The 27,304-nt window shown below is 50.9% G+C and overlaps 1 protein-coding gene and 1 long non-coding RNA gene across 8 annotated transcripts in view; one reads left to right on the forward strand and one right to left on the reverse strand.

Moving 5' to 3' along the window:
• LOC106742294 overlaps nt 1-12,441 on the forward strand; it is a 119,741-nt gene extending 107,300 nt beyond the window's left edge. The window contains exon 3 of the long non-coding RNA XR_001374256.1: nt 11,919-12,441. This is a non-coding gene — a long non-coding RNA (uncharacterized LOC106742294). The remainder of the gene's footprint in view (nt 1-11,918) is intronic.
• The window catches only part of LOC106742292 (hemicentin-1-like), a 357,051-nt gene that overhangs the window by 77,084 nt on the left and 252,663 nt on the right, over nt 1-27,304 (reverse strand). For all 7 annotated transcript variants that reach the window (XM_014615102.1, XM_014615106.1, XM_014615105.1 and 4 more), the window contains one exon: nt 8,937-9,066. In XM_014615102.1, coding sequence (XP_014470588.1) covers nt 8,937-9,066 — 130 coding nt within the window. The remainder of the gene's footprint in view (nt 1-8,936; nt 9,067-27,304) is intronic.

Consider the following 27,304-nt stretch of genomic DNA (forward strand, 5'->3'; position numbering starts at 1 on the left):
GGCGCTGATATTCCGCGACTTTAATTCGTTTTCGAAAGGTCATCCCGAAAATAAAGGTACCATTTGCTTATCTCCTCCTGAGGGTCGGTGGAGTAGATTATTCCTTTAATGTAATCCCACGGTGTGACACGCGTCACCACGTGCAGCACGCGGAGAAATGACTCGGTATGGCGGGTAAATCTCATCGGTCGGTTTGAACTGCGCCGTAATTGCTGAAAGTTCGACAGGCCAAGAAATATGACTTTTCCTCATCATCTTGACGTCCGAAAGATCACCGTCCGTTCCATCGTTCGCGTTGTGCGCGAGCTTATTCGGAATCGGGATTTGAAACTCGCGTTGTACACGATAACGCAGGTCCGGCGAGCTAAGTCGAGCACCGCAATTATACTCGGCTATACTTCGGTCTTACATCAGAACGAGGAAGCAAACACCGTTCTCTCCCTCTCGCGGTCGATCAATACGCTTAAAGACTTAAGTCTTACGTTTTGCATTGACTGGTAGACTTAACTCCGTCCAAAGTCGGCAACCCGCTCCGGCGCCGCTGTGTTTGCCCGACTGCAAATTCGGCCTTACTACCACCAACGCTGCGCTACCTATCCTGCCAAAACTCAGACCTTCACCAAAGCACACAACACGTACACACCCGAAGTACGTGCACTTATACAGGGTGTCTCAGCAGAATAGCCGCATGCACCGAGGGATACTTGGTACATGACAAAAAAAGAATTAGCTTCCACAGCCCACATAACACGACTGAAATTTAGTTACCACATCTGGTTTTTAGGTGGAGGCTAATTCTTTTTTTCTAAAATTGTAATCACAAGCGAAAAATCTCTTCGTTCTGTACCGAGAATCTTCCCGGTGCGCTTCGCATGCGGTTATTCCAGAACATCCTGTATTGCGCAAACCCACGTGTCGCGCCGGGGGGAGCGGCGATACCAAATCCTCCTTTCGGGAATCCCTCGAAGCGGCGGATAAACTCAGGATTATCTCATCGCGATCGAGAACGCCGATAGGTCTCGTTCGGGCGCGACGAGTGGCGATTCGCGAATTTAGAGCGTCGCCGTGCTGGCTTCCGGCCGCGTTTCATTATGCATTTCCACTTTGCGGGCGCACGCGAAGGACTCGGTTCTCTTCGCGTCGATCGTAGCGCGTGCTCGCCCGCGGAAGAGAGATCTCGAGATTTCGGTTCGATCGCGAGCCGTCAGCTTCGAACACCTCGTTCTAACGGACACGTTAACAAAATAACGTCGGCAAGCCGCTTCCCAGATGGGCGGCCGGCCGCGCACGGCGTTCTTATGCAATATTTATACCGCGGAAGAGCCGCAACGTGGCTTCCTCCGTCGCTTCGTAAGCGTCAATCCTCCCCCTTTCACCCGCCGTGGTATACGTTGTGTGTGCCTTTGTGTTTCTATTTTCGAGCACGTCCAGCCGCATGCGATCGCGGGAATAACGGGCCGAGGAGCGAGATCGTCGATAATTGTCGGTGAAATAGTAATGCAAATGCGGGATAAATTAGCATGTTGGCCGTACAGGCGGCTGGACGATGCCTGACGCTTCTTTCCCGTACGATACCGTGTATAATGGCTTTCCGATATTTATAACGGACGTCGGTGCGAGAGAGAAGGATGGAGCAAGAGGGAGAGGAGAAGCAGAGAGAGGACAGAGTGAGGGAGGTGGGAAGCGATAGCCTTAGAAATTTCTGTTTTCAACCCGCCGCGCGTCACGAGAGCATCGCGTGCGGATTTTTCGAAAAAAGAGAAAGAGGAGGAAGGCGAAATAAGAATGAAGGGGGCGAGGGGGGAGGCGGAATAAAACGTTTACGAGGGCGTATCCGCGCGCACTTCGATCCCTTGTCTCGCCGTGTCGTTATTTCTATCAGTCTCGTCACGCATATCGTCCTTTAAAAAGGTTACCGGCACATCTTTTCATTCGCTGGCTCTTCGCAAATGAACCGTTGAATATGGACGAACGCGTCGTAAAAATTGCCGAGGGTGCGCGTCCGCGCTAAGTTTCTCATAAATCATTTCCGCGCGATCGTGAAAGAAATATAGAAGGGGGAAATATTTAGAGATTTCGCCTCATGAATAGAAATCCCCGCGTTAAAAATATATAATCTCGCTCTCCGTCGGGCGCGCGGACATAATTATAAAGATGAAAGTGTAATGCGTTCGCGTTACATCGGACGTCATCGCGACGCTTCTAAAGCAGGCGGAGTTGCGCGATGGCCCACCTGTGATTACGAGATACATAACGAAGCACGTCTCCTCCCCCCGCCCCGCATCGCGACTCTTCCTCTCGCTCTCGGGCAGTAACGCAAAATGCAACGATCGCCACTCATGTACGCGAGTGCCGCGAGCGAGCACGCGCGCATATATGGGTGGTTTTGACGTTAATGAAAACGCTCGCGTACGGCAATTCAACTTCAAATTGAATTCGTTTATGACATCTCGTGACTTCACAGGGAAACGACACGACAACGAAAATATAACAAAGAGCTAGGCCAGTTAGCTAGCTAGCTGGCCAACCAGCCGGCTGGGCCGGCCAGTCGCGGGACGAGAATAGTCGTGAAATGAGGTTGCAATATCCGAAATTGGAGCACAACATGCGCACATCTATGTACATCGCGTTACAATTATGTCACGGAAGCGGGATATCCGCGGGAACTCGCGGAACAAAGTAAGCTCCGCTTTCCGCTCCTTCTCCTCCTTATGTTTCTCGTCGACGCCCGATTATGTGAAAAACTGCCGAGCGATGAAATCAGCGTAACGCTGATCTCGCGATTTAAATTGATTCTTTTTCTCCGTGTGTATATATTTCTTTGGAAACTTACATAGTGTACCTTAAGGGGCCTCGCTTCAGGGTTGCATAAATCTTTTTCCCCCTTCTCTCTCTCTCTCTCCCTCTCTGTCGATTCCTCGATGACTGCCTTGCGGCGATATTTCCAAAATCTCCGCGTCGACACGCGAGCGCATCGGCTCGCGCATCGAGGCGACTCTCGCACTCTAATAAGGCGCTTAAAAGTTCGCGGCCGGTGGAACAGAATCGCACGCTCTCGCGCGATGCAAATCGCGTAATGCCGGCGTACAAGCCGCGGGGGGACGGAGGCAGGGGGGTTGTAAGCCGACTTTATGGCGAACGGATTTCGAGCCTTCCGTCATCATTATATGGACGCTGTTGTAGCACAGCGGGGTCAGACGGGGGACGGACAAGAGGGAGCGGGGAGGGGAGGGGCGAATGCCGCGGAATTAACGATATAATTTAAACACACGCGCGATAGCGAGCAGCGGCAGAGCGCGTCGTATAGTTTCATCGCGTTTCTAATTTCATTACCCGATTACGCAACGTCTCCGTTTAGCCCCAGCGTCCATTTAATATCCATTAAACAACATCGCGCGCAGATATTTATATTTAATGCGTGGCTGCGGCCGTTCCGTGATCGCGCGACTTTCGGATATTCTCCGTTTCAACTAAACTTATCCGGCCTTTATCGGAGTATCGTTTCTCCGCGCTACATCTCCGAGACAAAGTGACTGGCAAATCACGCGTCTAATAATGAAGCCAATGATAGCTAATACGGGACGCTTCTCGTCGAAGACTGAAATACGTCCACCCCCGCAACCGGAAAATATCGCACATTTCCCGACATATTCTCGACTTATTCCGGGTGGAATCGACTTCGGTCCTCGCATCCCCCACGACCCCGTCACTGGCTCGTGGAAAAAATCCGCGAACTACCTTTCCTCCCTCTTCTCTGCTCTTCTCGGAGCGGCTTGGAAACACAGGACGCGCTTCTCATTCCTCGAGACATCCCGACGCGCGGAGGCGCGCGATAGGAGTCAAGAATTTACGGGTGCCTTCGGCGCGATCCGCGATCCTCTCTTCGGCGTCTGAACGTCGTCTTATCACGGATCGATACCGACATACGAAGACGTACAATGTCACCGTGCGCGCGCGCGCGCGGCATACAACGGCCGGATATACATTTATCGGGTCCGCGTCAATTTCGCAATCTAACGTGATTTACGACGGCGGCTCGCGACATTTTCAATGCCGTCAGAGGCCGTTAGGGGGTAGAATCGGTTACGTGACGAGTTACGTACACACACACACACACACAGAGGCCGCGGCCGTGAAAAATGACCGGCGTTTGACAAAGCAGCTTCCCTTAAATCACGCAGCCGCCGGCGACGCGCCATTATCTTGCGGCCCGTCTCACACCGCCTTCCACCGGCTTTTCCTCGCGCGAGATGCCCCCCGGTTTTCCACCCCGTGCTCGTCGGCGTCGTCTTTTGGCTTCCGTGGCGTGTGACTCCATTATCTCACGCCTTTAGCCGGGGTAACGCCGGAAGGGATGACGTAGCCGAGTAGGCAAGTGGCTCACCCGACGAAATTCATCAAGCACATCACCGCGCGACGCGCGGTAGCCTGAGAACGCCTCACGATTGTCGCCGGAGTTCACGGCGGAAGTACATCGATGTTTACTTACGCTTCATGCGCATTGTAATTCCCACAGCTACCCCCGAAGAACGCTCTCTCTCCCCTCTCTCTCGCTCATTCGGCCGTCATCCCCTCCTCCTCGTATATCCATTAGTTGATGCGACCGCCTCCGCATTACCGTAATGAAAAGAGCGATGAGTATGTGGCGACGCGGGCCGCCACGTCGAAACGCGATTAATTTCATTAAGATCGCGGGGCCTCCCGATGAATTAATAAGTGGCCGTGCGCAGTTAGGTGGAGAAGTGTAGGGCTCGCTCGTACGATGTAGTCGTAATTCGCTCGATTCCGATGTCGATGCGATAAAGGGCGAAAATTACGGGCGAATTAGCGAGCGAGTGAGAGAAACGAACAGGAGTTCTCCCGACTCTAATTGTCGGTTCGGAAACAATCGGCGGGGAGCGAGGACGGCCACTACTCGGCGACGGTCTCTTGGTGTCGACTCTCGGCGAGAACTCGGTGTAACGTTAGAGCCGCAGGGATCCAATCTGCTACAGAGAGAGAGAGAGAGAAAGAGAGGTGCACACGCCACCGACTAATCCGTGGATATGTGTACGCGCGGGATCCATCTAATATTTACAGCGCCACTCTCGCGGTTTCTCTCGTGACGATTGTTTCAAGTCGAGATAAACTCCGCAATTGAGGCTCTCCTTACTCCCTCGGTGCACGCAGACGCGCCGCGAGGATTACGTATGCCAAATTCGCAGCCAGTTGAAATACCAGCCCCGACGGCTAATTCGAATTTCCACCTCTCGTCCCTGCCGCGACGGCGAGGATAGTCGATTTGTTTGTCCGAGTTCTCTCTTCGTAAGGTGAAGCACTACAGGAGCCGATCGCAGGCCCGTTCGAAGAAATAATTAGCTATACGCGGAGAAGAAATCATTTGCCGACGCAGCAAAATCTCTTCAGTTGTTGCGCGGACGGCAATACGATTCGTTCAGAATGCCGTTCGCTGGATTATTTTGCCGGATCCGCGGATTTCTTTCTGTGAGAACAAATTAACGAATGTAGGAAAATACGGCTTTGTTCTAACAGCAAATTAACGTGTCCTCGGGATTCAAATTCCCTCTGTAAAATATTTTCTATCCCGCACGGGAAGATATAATTTTACCGATACGGCGAATACTTTTCTCTCGCGTGGCGGCGAAACTGTTTCTGCTGTAATTACGAATAATCCGTTAATTTGGCCGTGCGAATTAAATTTCAACGCAACGAACAGCAACGATGATTTCGCTGCGACGGCAAAATAATTTTTCTCCGTGCGAATTACCGAAAATCTTCCTTCGTCTCTCGGTCTCTTTCGATGTGAGAAAGCACGACGAAAGCGCGCGATACGTTCGCTCGCGCGACTCTACGAGCTCCGACGGCGAGATCGCGCGAATCGCATATGGACGACGGAATAGAGAAATTTATCCGACGAGTGACTACGCCTGCCGATTTGATTGCGGTCGGCGTATCGAGGAAACCGTAACAAACGGCCCATCGCTTTTTCATTCGGACTTTCAATTCGACGTTGTGAATTGTGGCTCGTGATCCGGCGATTTTATCTGGCTCACCGGTGCGCCAACGAGAGGCGGTCCTTTAGCAGCTGGCTTTCGCCCGTCGACCTGCGCTCTTCTCCGGGCTTCACCAGCGATCGAAGAATAATATTTGCAACGTCTTCCCGTCGGGATGCGTCGTTCGAGTCGACGCGAACGGCGAAAACAGAGCTCGCGCTCGAATTTATATTTCTTTCGCTGCGCTACTTATCGAGGCCCGAGAGAATTCGTTGATTTCGTCAAAACGCGCGACGAGGACGTTCAGACTCGAAGCCCCAATCGATCCGCGGGAAAGTCTCGGGGAATTGCTGTTGGTATAAACGACCGGTGACTCAGTTGCTATTTGTTTTGCGCTGACGCGGAGTTAATCACACACCACTGCCGAGGTTGGTGTTTGAGGTGCTTGATTATATTTCACGGAGCCGCGTTCACAGCTGCATTTTCATGCGATCGCGGCGAATTTACCTCCCGATACACACCGGTTGGGGGGGGGGGGGGGGGGNGGGGGGGGGCGGTAACGAGCTTAATCGTCCCTCACGGGGCCTCGAGTTTGGCCGTTATCGCGCGACGAATAAATATGATAATGGAGAAAAAGGTCGTATTTCGAATCGAGCGTTCGCCGGACGCGCTTTTCACGAGCGACTCCGCGCGCGTTGATCCTCGCTCGCGCTCGTTTCAGTCGAGAAAACAGACATTATATCAGACCAATATCAGCGCTTAACTGTTACCGTTAAAGATCAGGCTGGACGTTTGAAAAGCCGATAAACGGATTAGCGAACACCTGGTGATTATTGTCTCTGACTGGAATAATCTCTTACATCTTCAATAGAACTAATAATCACTGAGCGCATAACAGGGCGTTCACTTCTGCAGGAACGTAGCTGTTCTGTAATAAAAGGAAACGTGACGATGACGATGCGTTTCGATATTCACTGCCGGTACTGAAAATCTATACGTGCACGTAGCGTGAACGATAAATTGTCAGTACTGGCAGTGAATATCGAAACGCAGCGCCGACGTCTCGCTTCTTATCGAAGTCAGGTTTTGCGTTGGGGAAACGGAATCCTTTCGGTTTTTCTCACACGGGGGAAATCTTATCGGGCGCCGACAACAAGTGGGGAAAAGATGGGGAGATTTCTACACGGGTAGTTAAAGACTGATACGTCCCGCACGATTATTCGGCCGGCCGGAATGTTGGCGGGGCGCTCGTAAATATGAAAATCGGCCGGGCGAGAGGGCCCCTCTTAGTTTGTAGATTTTTTGCCCGGCCGGATTCGTGCTCGGGCGAGCTCGCATTTTCGCACAGGCGGAACGCGGGGGAGCCGACGGTTGTATATCGGGCTCTGCCATCTAAAAATCGACGTGGTCCGCGCACACGAAAGCACGGCCGCGCTTCGTCGGCCGGCCACACGCGAGCGTAAGCCGCCGCACGCGTGAATATCGCTTATGTGGACCGAGCGAGCGAGACTTCTTCCTATCGTCGCCCTTATCGTGACGTTTAACGAGCGCGGGTCACGTTGTATATCCAGAGTGTACGCTTTTTTATACGACCGTGCCGCCGCAGTGGTAACTTAACCCCGATGCGGGACCGGGAGATAAGTGATAAAGGTGAGCGAACGAGCCGGCGGGAAGAAATAATTATCCATTATACCACGCAGCGTAAAAGCCAGTGGCTCTCTTTCGCTCTTCCTGCCTTTGACGCGTCCATTTGATTCCGTGAAATGGCTCGCAAACTAATTTCATTGTAATTCGCTTTTATGTTGCGACAAATGGAGATTGCACCCTCGGGGCTGCGGCGTTCGGAAACCTTACTCGACGAGTGGAATAGCACTTAATTGAGGATATCCAATCGGGAGAAAAAGAGCAAAGATTTCTTCATCATGATTGGTTAATCGAATGCCACGCCACTACGTGGAATAGAGTTTTCAAAGGCAGCCCGGCGATGATAAAATTCCGTTTCGCTTGTCGCCGGCTCGAAAACGCGATTTTAATCCGTAAACTTTATCCGTAAGGTTTATCCGTAAGCTCGAGAGGAATAATCCCTCACCGGAAGCGGGACGTTCGCCGCTTTCGAATACAACTTGTTTCACGTCGCTACGACTTTCCCGTGCCGAGATATCGACGAGCGGTGAATTTCAAAGGGGGACCGAAGGCCCGTCGCTCGCCGACAAAGCGCTGCCGCGCGCCCTTTAAAAACTTCACACGCTCGTATCTCGGCAAAAATCCACGTACGAACGTGAAACAAACGCCCTTCTTTTCGGCAGCTCGCGCGTAACGTACGTGCACTTGTCGTGGGTGCTCTTGTTATGAGACGTGTTCACCTCCACAATGACGCGACACCTGGTATACGCGGCATATTGTTGTCTGCGTAGGCACCGGAATGTATTTAGTAAACTCGAAAAATTTCCCACGGAGATTTCTGCGCAATTCGCCGAATCTCCTAAATTAAACGCGCGATATTTCAGTGCATATCATACCGCGAATTTGATGGTAATATCGAGAACGGTTTGAATTACTGGACTAGAAATTCCGCATGTTTGAATTTCTCATTGCAAATGTCGCGAAATAAACGTCGCCCTTCTTCGAAGAGCTGACTGGAAATATCGCAATCGATACGTGTAGAATCCATACTCCGAAAATGCGCGTTTAGTCGGATTTTAATTGGATATTTTTCAGCCGATCACTCCCGAAATACCGTTGATATTCCAAATATTTTCGGAACTCTGTTGAGAACCGAGTGGGTTCCTAGCGAGTGTTGAAATAACGAAGCACAAATACGCCGGATGCGAATACGTCGCAAGCTCGTATTGCAACGCTCATTCAACGGATCTTCCCGCATGCGACGTTAATTTCGCCGGGGCTCCGCCCGATAACCGTAAAAAGCAAGAGTCAACGGCTTACCTGTAGATCGGCGTGATGTCACTCTTGTACCAAACGACCAAGATAGCGGAGTCGTTATGCCGCGGCGGACGAATGTCGCACGGCAACTCGGCCGTCCCTTCAAGGACCGCTCTCGTGGGCAACGGCGGTCCTGCAACACGAAAATACCGATCGGATACTTGCCACCAGCACCTTCCGTCATGCAGACGGAAGAGTCGTCGTATGCAATCTCGTCGCTGTTACCGGTATCGCACTTGCGAATCTGAGATTCGCGCGTATATCAGCTCACCTTGCGTTCAACAAGATCCGCCAACCATCTTATATATACCGCGTTACCCCCCAATCATTCCGAGCGGTTATTTCTAACGTAGGGAAATCCGTTTTCCTCACAAATAACGGGGGTTGACTGACGCAGGTGTGACACGAAAGGTGATTGCGTTTCATAGAAAGAGAGAGAGAGAGAGAGAGAGAGTGCCAGACAACCTCCTCGTCCTTTACCGGGAAACGTATACACGGACCGCATATTAGCGTAACCGCACAGCGCCATACACCTGCATTCGCCTCCAACTTCGATCATTTTCTGAAACGCGCTCCTGTCCGCATATTACGGCAGCGGATGCGGGACGAAGATCACCAAGGCGACGAACACCTTCGCCCTCTGAGAGGTAACGCGATAATTTCCCATCGCGAACTGGAATTCCAATTAATTTCCGGCTCGCGATCGTTGCGAACCCGCCGATGTGTCCACCGTTCCGATCGCGTGCGACCGGCTTCGATGAAATGAAAAGAGGAAAAGGGGAAAAACGACGTCGGCCAGTCCCGCCGAAATACCGCGGTGGGCTGCCGCATCGTCGACGCCGAGCAATAATATTTCAATATCCGCGCGCGACGCGGACCCTCCGCGCGGTCAACGCTTCGACTCTCGCTCGGAGACGCGGACGATTGGACATTTTCGAGGTGAAATGAGAAGAGTGAGAGAAAGAGAGAAAGAGAGAGAGAGAGAGAGAGAGAGAAAAAACCTGGACGAAGACGTCGGCGTGCGCGGAACGAGGGGTCACAATTTCGCGCTCCAGAAAGCGGCGTTTCCAGCGGGCAGTTCACCCCCGACATCGCCGCTCCGTCCGTCCGTCCGGGTATTGAAGGATCGGCGAGGAATATTTGCGGAGGAGAGGCTGCGAGATGGACAGAAAGAGAGGGACAGAGAGGGCGAGAGAGAAAGAGAAACGACCGCGGCCGGGATGGCGGATGGGCGCAACGCGGCGCGCCGGAAAGCGGAAACGGATGTATATACTGGCCGGCCGGCAGTCCGACCGTATTAAAACTGAGCGTCGCGAATAGGAGGATTTCCTTCCAGTCTGTCGAGCCCGTAGAGGAAGCGCATCGCGCGACACCGTTCTCTCGCTCCTCCACGCGGAAGTTTTCCAAATTTTTCCTTCCTCCTCGGCTCGTCCGGAGCGAGCGGACGAGCCGGGCGTTCGCACCGCACGCTCGCTCGCTTTCCGCGAGAGGTTATGACCGATCAAACTTATTTCGGAGTGAGATAAAAGGCGTTTGTGTAAAATGAGACCGAATAAAGCGGCGGGTCCGATCGGCTATTACTAATTCATCCTCTTTTTTTCTCTCCTTTTCTCTCTCTATCTCTCTCTCTCTAGCTCGCACGCTTTTCGTTTTTCCTCGATTGCTCGCACGGGAGCTATCGATTTGGTAAAACAAACCGCCGGGTCCGGTCTCGCCTGCGAGTGTCCGCCGGGAGCGACGGGAATGTTTGTCGACGGCAGTTTCGCGAACTTGGCGCGGCAAATTTTAGTAATGATGCGTTTTAATCGGGAGCGCTTGGCGAGGAACGCTCGCACGACTCCGCGATTGTCGGTAATTTTGCCGCGTTTGCTCCGTTTATCGCGTCCCTCGACCTTGTGAGGGTGTCGTCTCAAAGACAACGAAAAAATGGAACGAAAAAGAATATGAAATTGGTCATTCATTCTCCGTCGTGATTTTTCATCATTCAATAATACGATCATTCGAGTAACACGAAGCGCTACCGCCGCCGTTCTCACCTATTAAAAAGGGTGCACACACGGCTGCGTGGCCGACCGAAACGGCAGGGGGGGGATATTCTATTATCAAATTTGGCGAAACCTTCATCCTCGCGCCTCCCACGTCCAATTTCCGAGTCTCCGTCGTGAAAGCCATTTCTCTTCCTTACATTCTCCCGGCCTCGTGAGCGATAGTTCACACGGCGCGCATATTAGGTCTCTCGTTCCAAGTTTTGAATTTTTAAGCAGAATTTTCACTCTGTGCTGCCGTCACGGCGGCGGAATATATTATGCAGTCCCTAATTTAGCGTCCCGGCTCTTCAGTCGCTTCAGTCGCGCATACGGCGGGATGAGTTTACGCGAAGGAACAAATGGAAGAGCGGTGCCGGTTTCACCGTTCTCTCGGCCGAGTGTCTTCCTTCCTAGTCTCTTCCGCGGACGACTCCTCTGAATTTCATCGTGCAACTCGCGATCGCTACTCGAGTCGGGGAATTTTTCTTCTGCATTAACCAACAAAAAAAATCTCCGAGTGTCTCAGACTATTGCTTTTTGATGCTTCACTATTTTATTGAGAAATTTCAGATAAAATATCCTTATTTAGGGATTATTGAATATCCAATTATCAACTCGCGCTATTTTTATTTTGGGGTTATCGATCGTCTCATAATTGAGGTACTTCGAGGGCCTAGCGTATTTCGAGAACGTTGATTATCGCGATTTGTCGGCCAAATTCGCTCATGTACTCATTGATCGACGGTTGGCGATTGGTGGGAAGGGATTTTTGAAGATGTTTGTGTTTCACGCGTCGTATTCTTGTCCGCTGGTGAATCATAACGTCTCGATCCGATAAACGACGCACACATTGTGACGTGGAACACGTGTATCCGGTGATTTAATAAACGTCGAAGATTTTCGAAATATTTCATCGGGTTAATTGATACATGTTTTTCCAATCGAATCGTACCGTCAGTATGTTTCAGTGTAATGTGTGCCACGGAGGAGCCAAGAACGGACGCCGAATCGGGAAATCAGAGCGCAGGATGCAAGACGTCGAGGGAATGCGAGCGATAAAATATTTCCAGACGTGTGAAATTATTGATTGCGCAGAAAATTTTAGACCTCTGACGAGTTCACCGCGAATCATCATTTGGCAAGTAGAATTAAAATTACACGAATCTCCGATTATATTCTCATCAACTTGTATCTATACTTATTACATTATTTCATACAAGAAATATTGATCCGTACGGCCGAATAACGGCCCGTGAATATAAATCTGTGATTAATTATGCTCGATCAAAGATCCGAAATAATTCACAACTGTGAATACCAGTTTTAGAATGTAATGTAGATCTCGCAACAAGTGTTGACGTTTATAACAATGCTGCTTCGAGCGCGAATATGATTTTGTTTAAATTTACCAGCGCTTTTTCCGCTTCCATTTAACTCCGTTATTGTACAGAATTCAAATTTAAATTCCTATTCGTAATTTATTATTCGTTATTTTTGCCTTTATGCTTTTTTCTTTATCAGCTTTTTTCAGAATTTCAAACAGAACTTCAAAGAAAACCCCCAGAAACGAAACATTATAAGAATAAAAATGTATTACTTTTTACTTTTTATTACTTTTTCCACATACATCTTGATCCTTAATAGCTTTAATATTTGATTATTTCACGCATGATATATGTGACGTAATGACGTAAATTACATAATTAATAATATCACTTATTGAAACTAAGAATAAGAATTAAATACAAATAAACAGAATGTGGAAATAATCGAACAAATAATCCCCGACTAAGTGCTTCTTCGAGCTTCAAAATACAAGCAAAGTAGAACAACAGCCTGTATAGCGTTATCTCCGGATTCCGCTTTGATCTTTCAAGTTGGCCGGGTATATTTGCAGGATTGATGCAGAACCAAAATTTCGACTCGGGTACGTGCTTCTCGCGCAGCTCGCCGGCTCTTAATCGATTCCACGAGCCCCGAAGTTCCGCGAGTTTCCCGATTCTCGGTGAATTTTCGCCACGACGGCGTTCTTCCGTCCGGGACGGCGCGCAGTTGGCGAAAGTATACCTGAAATTCCGTGCGGATTTTTGCAAGCCCTGCGCATCGACGAACATTGATCCCTTTGGCGCGATACGCGCCTTCCGGAGATCCGACTCCCGCGTCCTTCCTCGCTCGCAAGTTTCGCGACGTGGGGAGCGCGTCGATCCTCCCGATGAAATTACTCCAAGCCGAATTCCGATCCGTCGGCCGATTTCTCGCGGGGTCGACGACGAGCGTCGCTAATATCCGCGTTGTACAGCGAGAAACCCGCGCTCGTCCCCCTCCTCTATCTCTCAGGATGATTAGACGAGGGTAATCCCGTTGCGTCGAGGTCAATGCGTCCGGACAGAGACGTTAATTAAATTTGCAGGCGACCCAAGTGGTACTCCGCGCTCGCGAGGCGCCCGCCCGCTCTCCTTTTTCCGCGCGCATTATACATTTACAACACCGGATACGGGATCCGTCTCGCAGTCTCGCGCGATCTTTACCGCGAGCTCTTCCATTTTTCTCGCGCCCGTACCTCATAGAGTTCACGTTAACGCCGTTATCCCCCCTTCCCCGGCAACACGGATGCTTTTACCTCAGCCGCCGCTGCTATACGCGCCGGCTATCTACCTGCCGTACCCCGGCCGTACGGTACGTTACGTTACGTACGTAGGGATCCGGTCTCGCGTGTACGCCGGTATAAGCGTATAAAACAACGGTTTTCACGGCGTCCGCTAAATTTCCCCTGGGCTGCCCGCGGTGCATTATGAGTCCTGAAGGGTGGCAACAGGAGCGGATCGTTCCTGTCGTGTCGCAGCGTACGCGCGCCTTGTTCCCGCGGCTTCGCGTGATCTTCCTTCCTTCGTCGACCCGCGGCGACGGGCAGGCGCGACAGCCGCGGTAACGCGCGGAAAAGCGTTTCGAAAAAAACGAGAGCTCCTCTGACGCGCAGCCACCGGTCGCCTGTGTGACGTTCTCTTGGAAAAGGGGACAACGAGAGAGGGAAGAGAAAGAGAGAGAGAGAGAGAAAGAGAGGGAACACAGGGAGAGAGCCGGTGCAATCCTTTCCACCGGTAGTAACGCGAACGGGGAATCCTCCGTGCGTGTCACGTTTCATTGAGGATTTTTTCCACTGTCACGTGCGAGCGCGAGAGGATGTCGTCGTCGTCATCGTTGTTGTGCCGTGGTAGTAGCCGGGCTTACTACTTTGTGAGAGTCGTCGCACCGTTATCGTGATGAAAATATCGCGGTAGTTACGTGCTCCTCGTCGTCTGCCCACCCGTTCGTTCGTTCGTTCGTACGTTGCGTTCGAGCTCTCTCTCGTAAAGATCCGCGCGCGTTACATCGGAATGGCGGAAGCGAATATTTTATTTTGCGCGTCGCGAATTTAACCGTCTCTCTCTCTCTCTCTATCTATCTATCTATCTATCTTTCTCTGCCGTTGTGTAATCAGTTCCCGCCGGGGCGTTTTATCGGCACAGTATATTGAAACATCTCGCTTGCCGCGGCCGCGAATCGACGCGCCCGAGCCGATTTTACCCCGATGAAAACAGAATTTTCGTATTACATGTATACGTAGTGGCCTGGCTTCGCGTCGGAGTGAATTTCCGCCTCCGCGGGAAAGAATAACACTGCGTACGTGATACCACCCGCCTCGTGCAAAGAGATAGCCTCTTCCTTTTTCATCCTCCCGGGGATCCAATTTCGGAAATTTAATACAGCGCGAGAGCGAACGAGCGAGCGAGAAAGAGAGAGAGAGAGAAAGAGAGAGCGGTAACGCGTGTGTGCAGCTCGTGAGAATTTGGAAAATCACACTCCCTGATGATTAATCTTCGAAAGTCGGGCGCCCCCTTCGCCTAATGCGCGTGAAAACGCGCGTCTGGTAATTCGCTGTATAACAAGAGTACAAATAACAGGCTCGGATGGGAAAATTCCCGCGGAAGCTGCTGGATTTCAGACGCGCGTGCGAATGTGCCGCGCGGTGCAAAATGCAAAATTCAATGTACAAGCGCGCCTTTGAGAATTTAATTCGGCGGGCGATGAGGAAGATGATACTTTGCGCGCGCTTTGCGAAACGTGATTTCGCGAAATGTTGGCCGATCACGAATAGATCGATAGCGATAGATCGAATTAGAGAGAGAAAAAGAGAGAGAGAGAGGAGAAAAGAGAAAGAGAGACACCCCGGCGTGTTATCGAGCGTCGCGATGACGATTTTTCCGCGAGCGAGTGCGAGCGATACGCGCGGCTGTGCTTCGCCAGCACGGATATTTACCGTGTAACGTGCCCCGCCAAGAGGAAAGTGATATCGTCGACGCAGCGGAAAAGCCACTCTTTATAAAACGTTGCTGAATCGACGCCGGCGGTTTCCATATACCTGGCCGACGGCGCCCCACGGGTTTACACAGGTTTCGTATGCTCCATGGAAAGGAACGTCTCTCCCCTCTCTCCCTCTCTCTCTCTCGGTAACAAGTACAGGTTGTCAGCGAAAATCCTAAGTCGGGACCGACGGGCCTGATCGAGATATCGCGATCGAGAGACGGCGGCCTTGCTCGCTCGCGCGAAACAGCTCGACCCCCTGCATAAATCTCCGCGGAATCGCGCCCTCCCCCTCGCCGTCGTACGGAGAACGACGGTGTATACCATTGTAACATCTTCAGGAGCGTCAACTCACGAGGGCCTAAATTTGCACGGCACTTAACGAGCAACGCGTTAACAGCGCAAATTGAGAGCGTCCTCTCTCTCTCTCTGTGTGAGAGAGTTAACGAGCAACAGAAGGAGAGTCTCTCTCTCTCTCTCGCTCATTTGCGAGTTGCAATAATCATAAGTAGCATAGGAAACGGCGCGCGGGCGTGCAATTACAGGTAAAGAGAAGGGGGGAGAAAACTCTTCCAATTTCCGATCGATTTTCTCCCCTTCGCAATTTTCAACGTCGTTTCGCGAGACGCCAAACTACATCGGTCCGCTGTTGGCGCGACGGTGAATTTCGCGATCGTCGCAACGGCCAGCGGGATACGCGAAAATGGCTCTCTCGGCGATAAGGAATACGGGAATACAAGGACGACCGCGTTACCAAAGGCAGGGAAAGAGCAAGAGAGAAAGGGGGAGAGAGAGAGAGACAGCAGCCGGAAATCAGTGTTACGGCTACCCTCGTCTGGTCGAGCCCTTTCCACGCACGGAAATAACCTAAACGGGTATCCGGCTAAGCCGATAATCCGCGGGTCAGACAGTGTCGAGAAGCCGTGCAACTTTGCCTAACCCCTCCCGTCTACCCTTACGCCCCCGTGCCGGCCACCGATGCTCGCCGGCTGGCTATCCGTATCCTACGGTCGTCCACGGAAACCCGCGGTTAGCTGGCAGCTATCGTTTCTACGCTTTGGCCACCGCCTAGCAGAAATCAATTTACTCCGGTGACTCTGCGGCGAGATCAGCGAGGGGTGAAGATCACAGCGCGCGTCGAACGGACGAATGGAGAAAGGAGGGAGGAAAGAAGGAAGGAAGGAAGGACGACGGGGGGAGGGGGATTAGCGGGAATAAATGCGGCAGGACTTCGCTCCGGGCTCTTTAATAATCCGAGAATGTGTGTGTCGTCTCCGCCGATCGTGGCTCTCCTTCTTCCTTCGTCTTCGGAACGACGACATCCCTCGTCCGAGACTAATCGCCGCGATTACCGACCCTCGTCGGCTGTCCGGCGAGAACCCCGGCCCCGTCGTGTTGCGTCGACGTGCGAAAGGAGGAAGGACGCTGCAAACCGGCTCCTTTGCCGATCGGACCTCGCGGTCTCAGTAGGGATCGCGTTCAGGTCAAAACGCTTCAATAATAAAATCCGAAACATCGATAGACCCCCGTAAGCGCGCTCTCTCTCTCTCTTTCTCTCGCGTGTGTGCACACACATGGGCGCGGCGAAGAGATATATACGGTAGCTCGGGAGCGCGCGCAATATCGTCGAGTTTTAGGGTTTTCGCAGCTGTGGTAACGGCTGCCCGCAAGGCGGTGCCACGAGATTTTCCCCGAAACTCTCGCCAATATCACCATAACCATAATTCCACGATTCCATTGGGAAGTTTTTTCCATCCGTGCCGTGTGGCCCGGCAGCTTCCGCGCGGCACAGCCCTGCGTGTCCCCCGTTGTCGTCCTTGCTTCTCTCCGGAGGGACGCGTGGGATCGAGCTTTTTGCTTGACCGTAATGCGCCGGCCGGCCGAAATCATTTCACGGCACATTATACCGGCCCGTATTGCCGCACCGGCATCGGACACCGCAATATCCTGCGCGTCACGGTAAAAGAAAGGAGACGATATCGGCGAGGAGATGATTTTCGCGAGGAGATCGCGTCCGGTCGCGACCTCCCAACGACAATCGGCGGGCTCGGCAGATGGGGATGAAAAATTCGCAGCGGCCGTGCGATTACATCTTCGTTCTGGCGCGCGCGAAATCGCTTGAAAATCGAGGAAGACGCGGAAGTTCTGCCACGGAGGTCGCGCGTTTCCCGTGTGTCCGGCGCGTATCGTGCTTTTTGCAATCTGATTTCCTCTCGCTCGACGCGCCACTTCAAAGTGTAACCGTTTAGCCGCGCTCTTGACCGTGGCTCGGGCTGCTGCGGCTCCGATCTGCCGAAGGAAAATGTGAGACCAGAGAGGAAAGGAGGACAAAGGAAGGCGGTCGCGCCGGTGTCTCGCATAAATCGACGGACGGTCGAGCGCACACCTGGCATCGCGCCGAACCACACCTGGTTTCGAGAAACGAAGGAGAAGCGCGCGGCTCGAGGGGACGCGTGTCGCCGCAGCGCGTCCCCTAAATCCTCGCCACCGCTCGGAAAGATACAAAGCGGTTTCGATCGCGACGCGCCGTTGAATCGACGGTGAGACCGGGAGAAAGGGAGAAGAAAAAAGATCATCTTCGAAACGTGTAAAGGGAGTGATATTGAATGTTGAAGTTGTATCGATGACGCGCGGAGAAATGACGACGTAAAATATTGTCTTACAAGCTACACAAGTCAGCCAGTTTGCTGAGGGTGTCGCGCGTGAAATCCTGGGGAAACGCCGGCGTGTTCGTTACTACACTGTCGAACAATTTCGGCCGCCCGCTGCGTTAGATTAATTTATATCGCTCAACATTTAACGACCGGCTCTTACTGGCCAATCTCTCTCACTGGCTGTGTACCCCCGGAGCTTTTAGAAAATCAGCAAACATCCTCTCCCGATATCTATCACGCGCGCGGTGTATTTCGAGCACGGGAGGCCGTCATTACTCCGATCGAACCGCGATGGACCGCACGTCGTTTCGGACGAGAGATGGAACATCATTGTGCGCCGCGCACACCGTCGGTATATTTTGGTTTCTTTATTTGCTTCGGCTGGCTCGTTCGCCCGCTCTGCTACTCAACATCAAAGCCCCGTGGCTCGGGCAATTTCGGTCGACCTTGTCGTTTACGCGTCGAGTTTACTCGAGGGAAATGCGAAATGGAGAAAGCGCTCGCGAAGCGCACGGAATGCACGCGTTAACCGTCTCTCGTCCGTTGATCCACCGACGCGACCTGCCTGCCTGCGAATTCGTGGCGTCGCACAATTTCCGAGCCGCAGACTCTGACCTCTGTGATTCGCGCGAATTAGTTCCTCGGCAAACAAAAGACACGATTCCCCACGACTACTGGTTTCGTTAATAAAAGAAAAACGACGCGAAATCGTCGCGCCGAACCGTCCCGGTGGTATCGATAATGTTAGAGAGCTTCATAGGAAAAGAGAATGCCGGACTCGCTCGATCCACCTCCTCTGGTCGCAGGTATCGAAGCTCTCGCTGGATATTTTATAACGTATACGTGAAACATGGATATCTGAAAATAGTAGAAGGTAGTATTCTGGGCTCCCTTAATATCTGTCTTATTACGTGACAAATTCTAGCGATTACTTGTGGAATCATTTGTTTAGTATTTACATGAAAAATTCATGGTTATATTTATTGTTGTTCCTTCTAATGTTTGTTTTGAGTAAATATGTTTATTTTTAACGGAACATCGTTCGTAGTACAACCACAGTTTTACCTCATGCCTGCGTATAAAATCGGAGAGGCGAATCACTTGTGAAGATCCGACGGTAACGCGACGAATTAACCTTAATCTCAACTTCTAATTTTTGCTTTAACCTATTCCTGCGCGAGTACACGACCTACTTGAAGCTGCAGACGTTTTAAAAAAAACGGGGTCACGTGACGAGAGTTCGCCTTCTTTTTATAAGGCTCTCTAAGTCATACATTCGGACTCGACGTAAATTGAGCTTTTAGTTCGGCAAGATCACAAATTTATATTAAATTTATGTTAGGACAAGATTCAATTGGACGGTAACGTGAATTTTTGAAGACCCGATAAAGATATATTATTACCCCGCTATAGCACGTCGCGCTGTGATAAAACCGCCGACGTGTTCCGCTTTTATCGCGAGCCTTGAAGACCGTTCGCGGAAGGTGTTCACGAACGTCGTGAATAAAGTACGAGCGGTAATAGCCGATGAGAATCTTCCGCGCGGAAACGTACGCAAAAATCGAGCGCGCGCGTGCTCGCCTTCGAGAGAAAGAGAGAGAGAGTGTCGATCTGCTTTCTGTTCGTATTTCCCGAGGTGGATAATGGATCGAGCGGTTTTCCGAGTGAGTTTACGGGAGATTCATACTCGATTCAGTCCGCCGATAAGCTCACCCGTAAAGATAAAGGCGGAGATACTGGGGAATACCCGAGGGACTTCGCCGGCGCGCTTTCAGGATAGACAAGGCGATACGATTTCGCAGCGTGGGGCTTTTGTTTCAGCGCGGGCAAAAAGGGAACGGAACTTAATAAAGCGTCCTGTTTTTCATCGCTCTGCGCGCGTCGGAAATATATGTCTATCCAGATATACTCAGATATACTCGGCCCTTAAGACATTAATAATCGCCGAGTGGAAAGGCGATATAAGCGCTAAGAAGTGGAAGACGAAGACGAACGGGTCGCGAAGGGGGCGAAAAACGCGGCAACAATAGAAATCGCGTGCGTCACGATTGTAGAAGACGATGAGTCAAAAAGCCAAAATGGCTAAAAGCGCTTCCGCGAGAACAGTGATAATAAAGTTCGCTCGCTACATTGCTTCTTTGGGACTCGCGGCGGCAAACGGCTCTTCGTCTCGGTGTCTTCTCCTTCTTCACAATTTTCGCCCCAGGGGTCTGGTAAGACACAATCTCCAACGCCATTGTTCGATGTTTACTATATGTAGAGGGATGGAATTGTTTGCAGACGGCCTTACAAAAATATTTCACTGTTTTCAGCCCGTGAAAACCGTTGGTTTGGATAGTGAAAGTGTACATTCGATCGTGCGACTGTGACCCCACTTTTCTTCTTTCTTAAGAAAGCGGCACTTTTCCGTAAAAACAAGTCATTTTACAGGCTCGGAAAAAATTGACTTTTTTTCTCAATCTTTTCGCGAAAGGAGAAAAAAATCTCAGAAAATGGAAGAAGATCGGTTCTTCTATAAGTCTTGCACCGGAAAGCTGCTTGATTTTTCATCAAACGTTGGAAAACTGTGTTTGAGGAGGTTAAAGATTAGCCTATCCGATACTTCGTAATGATGTTGCCGGTAAAAAAGTCTCGATATCAAAATGTGTCTCCAAGTTCGCCGCCTCTTCTGCTCCAGCTTCCGCTAGTCCCCGCCGTCCCTCACGTTATTTGCATGGCGGACTTTGTCGAAGGCGCAAAAGCTCGCCGTCTAATGAGTAACGAAGTTCTTTATCGCTCACGACGCGCTCCCTTCTATATCGTCGGTGTGAAAATCTACTTGCCGCTTGCTCTCTTTCCTCTCTGCCTCTTTCCTTCCTCTCTCTCTTTCTCTCCCTCTCTCTCACCTTCTCTCTTCCTCTTTCCCTCTTCGCGCTACTTTCACCAGTGTACATTCGGGTCCTTTGTCTGGTCCCAAGTGCCGGCTGTTGCACGTGCTCGCACTTTTTCCCGTTCTCGGCCCCTTGTCCACGGAGGAGAGTATTCTCTCTTAGGTTCCGGGGGAGAATTTTCCTCGGGCCGTTAAGGGCGAAGGGCGAAAATGCCGTTAATGGGGTCGTTAAAGGTCTCATTAACGTTCTCGCGAGGGGCGGATAACGACGGAGTAATTAAAATTTGATCAACTTCTTGCAAAATCGGCTCGTCTCTCTCTCTTTCTTTCTTTTTCTTCTTTCCGGAGCGCGGCATCAGCGACGGCGGCAAGCAATGCGCTGCTTATTTCCTCGTTATTTAAGATCCCGCTTAATAGTGTTAAGTTAATATCGAAGACACGAGAAACGTAACGCGATTACGCCATATCTGCGCTGATATCGTCGGAAAGCGTGAAGAGGCTCGCGCGTTCCTTCATCCTCGGTCGATACCGTTCACGCTGAGAGAAGATTATAATTAGTTTCAGCGCCAAACATACCCTTTAACCACAAAAATAGTCAGGAGAACTATTTTTCTCGTACGTGTTGCTGTAGTGTCAATGATAATAATCTTACACGCATGTCGCCGCTACATTGAGAAAAAGGAATGGAAATTTTGCGAAGTGAATGTTCCTTGTGACATTTCCTTCGACACTTGTCGGTTAGAAGAAAATTTCACTGTGATGACGGGATATATATTTTTGTGAAATAAACCTAAGTTCTCTTACTAATTGCTTTATTCGCCAGAAATGAAATTTTATTCCGCCGTATTTAAACGAACGCTCTGCGAAATCTTGTATTTCACTCGATGAAACTTTACATCTCACAAATAAATTTTCATGTAATTTTCTTTTCCTCAATGTGCTGTAAAATATATTTGGCGCCGAGACGAGAATAGTAATTTTCTATCAGTGCAAAACGACGAGAACGGATTCGTTGGTGAGTTCAGGAAAAATGTACGGGTATCACTCGGCGATATTTCTCGCCGAAAATCTCACCGATCCGAGAGAAACGCCGAACATCCCCGACCGCCTACAAATGACGCCCGGGTGATCAGCGACATCCGCGCTCGCTTCGGCGCGATTTCTCGCTCAGGGGTTACTTACGAGCCCTCCCTCCCCCGGTGCGGAGTAGTCTCAGAGAGTTCACTCTCGACAGCAGCGGGCGGAGGAGAAATGCCGCGGAGGCGACGGTGGCGCAAGGATGATGAATAAAAGGGAGAGCGCGCAGGAGGAGGGCAGGGGGCGGAGAAGGTGGCAGGGGTCGTAACCGTGGAACGATCTCGCCCGAGGGAACGTCCTGCGCCGTATGTCCTCTGCATACAAATGCCTTTCCTATAGCCGTTCACCGGGGGCCATCAGGGTTACCGCGGAGCGGAAGAGCGTTGGCTCGCCAATTTTAAAGGCCGTTTGCGAATGATGTACAACGTCGGCGCGCGCGTCTCCCGGCGTCTACTCCGCGTCGCCGTCGGCGTTCATTCGACGGGTATATCGCACGGGGCTCTGTCGGGCAAGAGCGAGCACACAGACGCTGTCGCCGAGGTGTACGTATCTCGGCAATAAAAACGAATTCCTGCGCTGTAGAGCGCAGCAGCAACGCGGAGCGAAGCAGGGCAGCCATAGGGCTGGCTATGAGAGTGAGAGAGAGAGAGAGAGAGGGCAGATTGTTTACGGTGGAGGGCGGTTGTAATAGTTTCATGCAGTTTATTGCCGAGAATAGACCCTCCGCGCCGGGATAACGGACGATAAATCAGATTTTACCTTCGGTTATCGGATACGAATCTCGATTGGATCCCTGGCGTTTAATTTTTGATTTCTCAATTAAATTAAGTGGATTAATTGCGCGTCGATTGAATATTAAATTGGACTGTTTGCGTCGCCCGCGGCATAATTAAAGGGCCGAGGAGCGGAGGGCAGCGCGTAATTATTTAAAATCGATGCGGCCGCGCGATAGTCGGATTATTATTATTTTCAAATGGAAGATAAGCAAGAGCAATCCCGCTCGTTCGCCCGTTACGAATCGTTTCTCTACTTGGCGAGAGCGCGCGCCGGGCCGGTCAATTATTTTCTTAACATACGCGCGGATATAGGAGCGCGCGCGTAACGCGAAATTGCTTAATTGGAACGTAAACGAGTGTAATCCCGTATTGCGCGTTAATGGGTAATTAGAGACAAAAATGCTGATGAAAGATATATTATATGTATCCGAGAGAGCGCATTATCACGCTAATGCGCAAATTAATGCGCGGTTACACCGCGCGTATACTGGTTTAATTGTAATGATAGTCGAATTGTTTCCCTCTTTATCTTTCTCTCTCTCTCTATCTGCGCGCGCGCGCGTTTTAATGATTCACATTGAAAATATTCCATCGCGTTGTTACGCAGAAGTTTAATGTTTAATTTGGCAGCTTTTCGGGTCATTCGAGGCACACATCGCGCGCACCGCATGTATGTATTCACCGCTGGCTGTCATAAAATTCAACATCCAACGCGCGGACACGACAGGACAAGCAGGAGGAAGTGGGAGAAGGGGACGAGACAGGGACACGCTGTATTTCAATTTCGTTAATTTACTAATTACAGCTGGCATTCGATCGCGACCGACTCCGCGAGGACGTACGTACATACATGCGTATGTACGGCCCCGGGCGCGCTAGATTTAATTAAGGCGCGCGCGCGTTAATTCGTTCGCGAGAGTGCCCGCTGCACGAGCGCGCTCTGATTCCGCGGCTTTTGTTTCGCGCCGAGCCGAATCAAACACGGTGATCATAATGATTTTTGACTGTGAAAGTATGGACTGTCAGTGGCTAACTTCAGACTGGTAGCCCAAGATGTATGTGTCGCGCCACCGTCGGATTGACCGATCGAGGAATGCGAGAATGAAATTTCCGTCATTCGTCGAATGTTTGTAGACGGTAGAGAATGTCTCATGTATAATTACGTATAATTATACATTTCTCCCCGGGATATCTTGAAATATACTTATATTCCATATATTTCTTTCATGTAAACTGTTTAAGATTAACAATTAAAATATGTTTCCCGGTCTTTGGTCGATGGGACGGGGCACGAATCTTGACGAGTACCGACGATGTTGGGCACATTTTTCAGCACAGCGACGAATGAAGTAAATGGGGTTCGCGAGCACTCGATACTTCCACGGTCAATGATAACAGTAACTTAGGATCGAGGTCGGTAATGAGACGCCGCTGTCGTCCGTAGCGTCGCGTTTCGAGCTGCGACGGACACACGCGATCCGTTTGTATTTTCGACGGGGAAAATAAAGACGCGCGCAGGAAGACAACGGAAGCCGCGCGAGAGAGCGCGCTCCACGGCACCGCTCAGCATCAGCCGCAGCTGCATTCGCCCGCTCTCCTTTAGACGTCGTGTCATATAGCTGCTGCGACGCATTAGATCGCCGTGGAAACTCTCAATAAGAGCGACGTGCACTTTCCCGTGGTGGGAGGGCNAGAGAGAAAGAGAGAGAGAGAGATAGAGAACGTGATATTCACGACGAGGCTCACGGAGCACTCAAAAAGTTTACCGAAGAACGTGGGTATGAGGGGTAGAGAGCAAGAGAGAGAGAGAGAGAGAGAGATCATGGTCGAGACCTCAAAGTAAAAACGGTATTTCCGAGAGCGATTAGAGTTTTGTGACAGACGACGCGCGAATTCAGCGGGATAATTACAGCCGGCGTTTCCGCGAGGTATCTCAGGTTCTCGAGTCGCGTCTCTCTTTCTTTTATTGCGTAAAGCAGATGAATGTTACTTTCCACATTCGTCCATCCGGCGCAGCTAATTCCAGCGATCCGCGATCGATAACTTGGATATACCAGACGCGGCATCTGACGTACGATTTACGCGATGACGAGGACAACGGGAGGGGGGGNGGGAGGGACGACGACGGGGTCGAGAGCGGACGCAACAAGGCGATTAAAATATCGGCAGGCTGGTTTACGAGCGGCAACGGGGCGCTTTTATCGGGTGAATGCATTCCGGGAGATGATTGGCCCTTATGCACGGGAGGGGAGGGGGCGACGTACGCGGCCATAGGAAGTTTGAAGCACGTCGAACTTTCCGAACTATCAGCACTTAGACGATAATTCTCTCGAGGGACGAAGACCGCTCTCAGCGACGCTGCCTTCGTGAAAATTAATTACCCTCGTCGATCGCTTTTCATTCTCTTTCACCCCGTTCGTGTCTCGGCCCGTTCCCACCCTTTCACCGCCACCGGTGCACGAAACCCGACGTCGGCGCCGGGAAGTTGTATGTGCCGGGTGACAAGAATCGGCGGGAACGTAGGAAGGACGGAAGGAAGGAAGGAAGGAAGCCGGCGAAGCGAGAGAAAGGAGAGGGAAAGAAAGAAAAAAAGGAGAAACGGAGCCACCCCTCCCTACAACACGGCGCTCGGCAGAAATCAGAGTAGTTTCCCCCGGCGGGGAAAACCGGGCGGGAAATTCTATACGGCACGGCGGCATTCCACAATTTCCACGTACTTGGCGCGTTTCGCGTTCTTCGAGTAATTATCCGCGCGTAATTACACCGTCCCGACCGATGTGTACGTTAATGCGCCCACGCGCTCGAATTCGCGTGACTGCAGCGCGACTGGCTGAGGAAGCCTCAAAGTGGGAAACCGCGCTTCTACGGGGTACCAAGTTCCGCGACCGAGTGTTGCAATGATCGCGCGCGGGACACCGATCGCTTTCGCGCACCTCGAAAGTCCCGAACTTTGCCGGATCGATCTTCGAGGGGGCCGGGACTCATTACGACGAGGGCGAAATTAACTTTCTCTCTCTCTCTCTCTCTCTCTCTTTCTGTCTATCTATCCCCCGCGTAGAAATTTCTTACGATTTTCCCAAATGTAGCATAGATTAGTCGAATGATAGTTTGGATATCAGATTAGGAAGTTATTAAACGAAGTTATATTTTTAACGTTATACCTAATATGTATCTAATGTGTCTGTAGTGTGTGTGTGTGTGTGTGTGTGTGTAGATTTCCAAACTAGAATCATAATTATCATAAGAAATCGGATTCTGCGCTCCTAATTAGATCCCGGGCAATTTTCTACGCGAGTCATCTTTGTCTCTCTCGCTCACGCGCGTCGTGTTTCTTTGATATTTCCACCAACGTTGTCGTGTCCTCTTAGCCGCGCGGCTCGCCTCGTTGGAAATAGCTGCCAACCGGATTTCAATGCGCGCGCGTAACGGGAAGCTTTCCTGAATAATGCCGGGGCGCAGCAGCGAAAATAGAGCTCTGTAACAACACGTTGTCAAAACAAGTGAAATAATTATATCAGCCACTTCCTGAGGCCCCGAGCGATCAAGCTAAAGCGTGCGCGCGCGCAATCACGATCCGCTTGATCATTTTCGCATCACTATTTCTGGAAAGTCTCTCTCGGCTCCGTCTCGATTTCTTAATACGCCTTAACGCGATAAATGCTTCTCAGTTTCTTCTTATTCTTTTCCTCCTTCGGAAACGCTATAATTCAACGCTATAATTCGCTTTTCTCCTTTACGCGCGTTATTATCGTCAGGAGGACAATTAAAATTATTTCGGATGCAGCTCAAGTCGATTCGCACGCTATCGTGGACCAATACGAGGAAAGGAGGGCAGAATAAGCGGAGTTTTTTCATGAGGATCGACTTTTGTAAGGTTATCGCGCAAGAAAAATAGTTATAATTTAAATGTGGTACATCTGTGTCGCAGAAGAAAATGACGTTTACTGCTCCATTATATTCGCGTCGGAGATGTGAAATTAGATTTCGGCGAGTCGCACGAACGCCACCTTAACCGACCGATCGATTTTACGTAGTTCAGAGATATTTAGGGCATACGTGGCCTCGGCGATGGTCCATCGGTCGAATTCTGATCGCGAGAGAGAGAGAGAGAAAGAGAAAGGAAGGAAACGCGTCTCTCGTCTTCTATGGCCAAGAATTCTCGTCACGCGATAAAGGCCGGACCCGCCGGAAACAATAACGTTCCTCCTACGTGATGTCCCTTTTTCAAGAGAGAGAGAGAGAAAGAGAGAGAGAGGGGAGTAGTTTGGTTATATAATAAATACTTTCGTCGTACCGTCGCCCCGTCGTTTCTCACCGCCTTCTCCCTCTCTCTTTTTCTCGTGCCTGCGTGTCGTTGTTTCGTTTTTCTCCCGCGTGGCGGAAGCGAGATGAAACTAAGAAGAGCCACTCACCACCGCCCAGGAGAAATGATTCTTCCTCCGCGGTTTCGTGGGCGGACCGCTTCGAGGATTCCCGGGAATAATATCATTTTCATGTACCGTCTCGTTCACGCGCTGTTCTCTGCGGCGTACCGTTTTATCGCGTTTCCTTCCTCCACTTCCACTATTTCCACTTCTTCTTTTCGTTCACTTAGAACACTTATCGTCGTATCCCTTCGGGGGCCGTC

This window comes from Dinoponera quadriceps, unplaced genomic scaffold, assembly GCF_001313825.1.
Source record: "Dinoponera quadriceps isolate SergipeBrazil2010 unplaced genomic scaffold, ASM131382v1 scaffold628, whole genome shotgun sequence".
NCBI classification, from domain to species: Eukaryota; Metazoa; Arthropoda; class Insecta; order Hymenoptera; family Formicidae; genus Dinoponera; species Dinoponera quadriceps.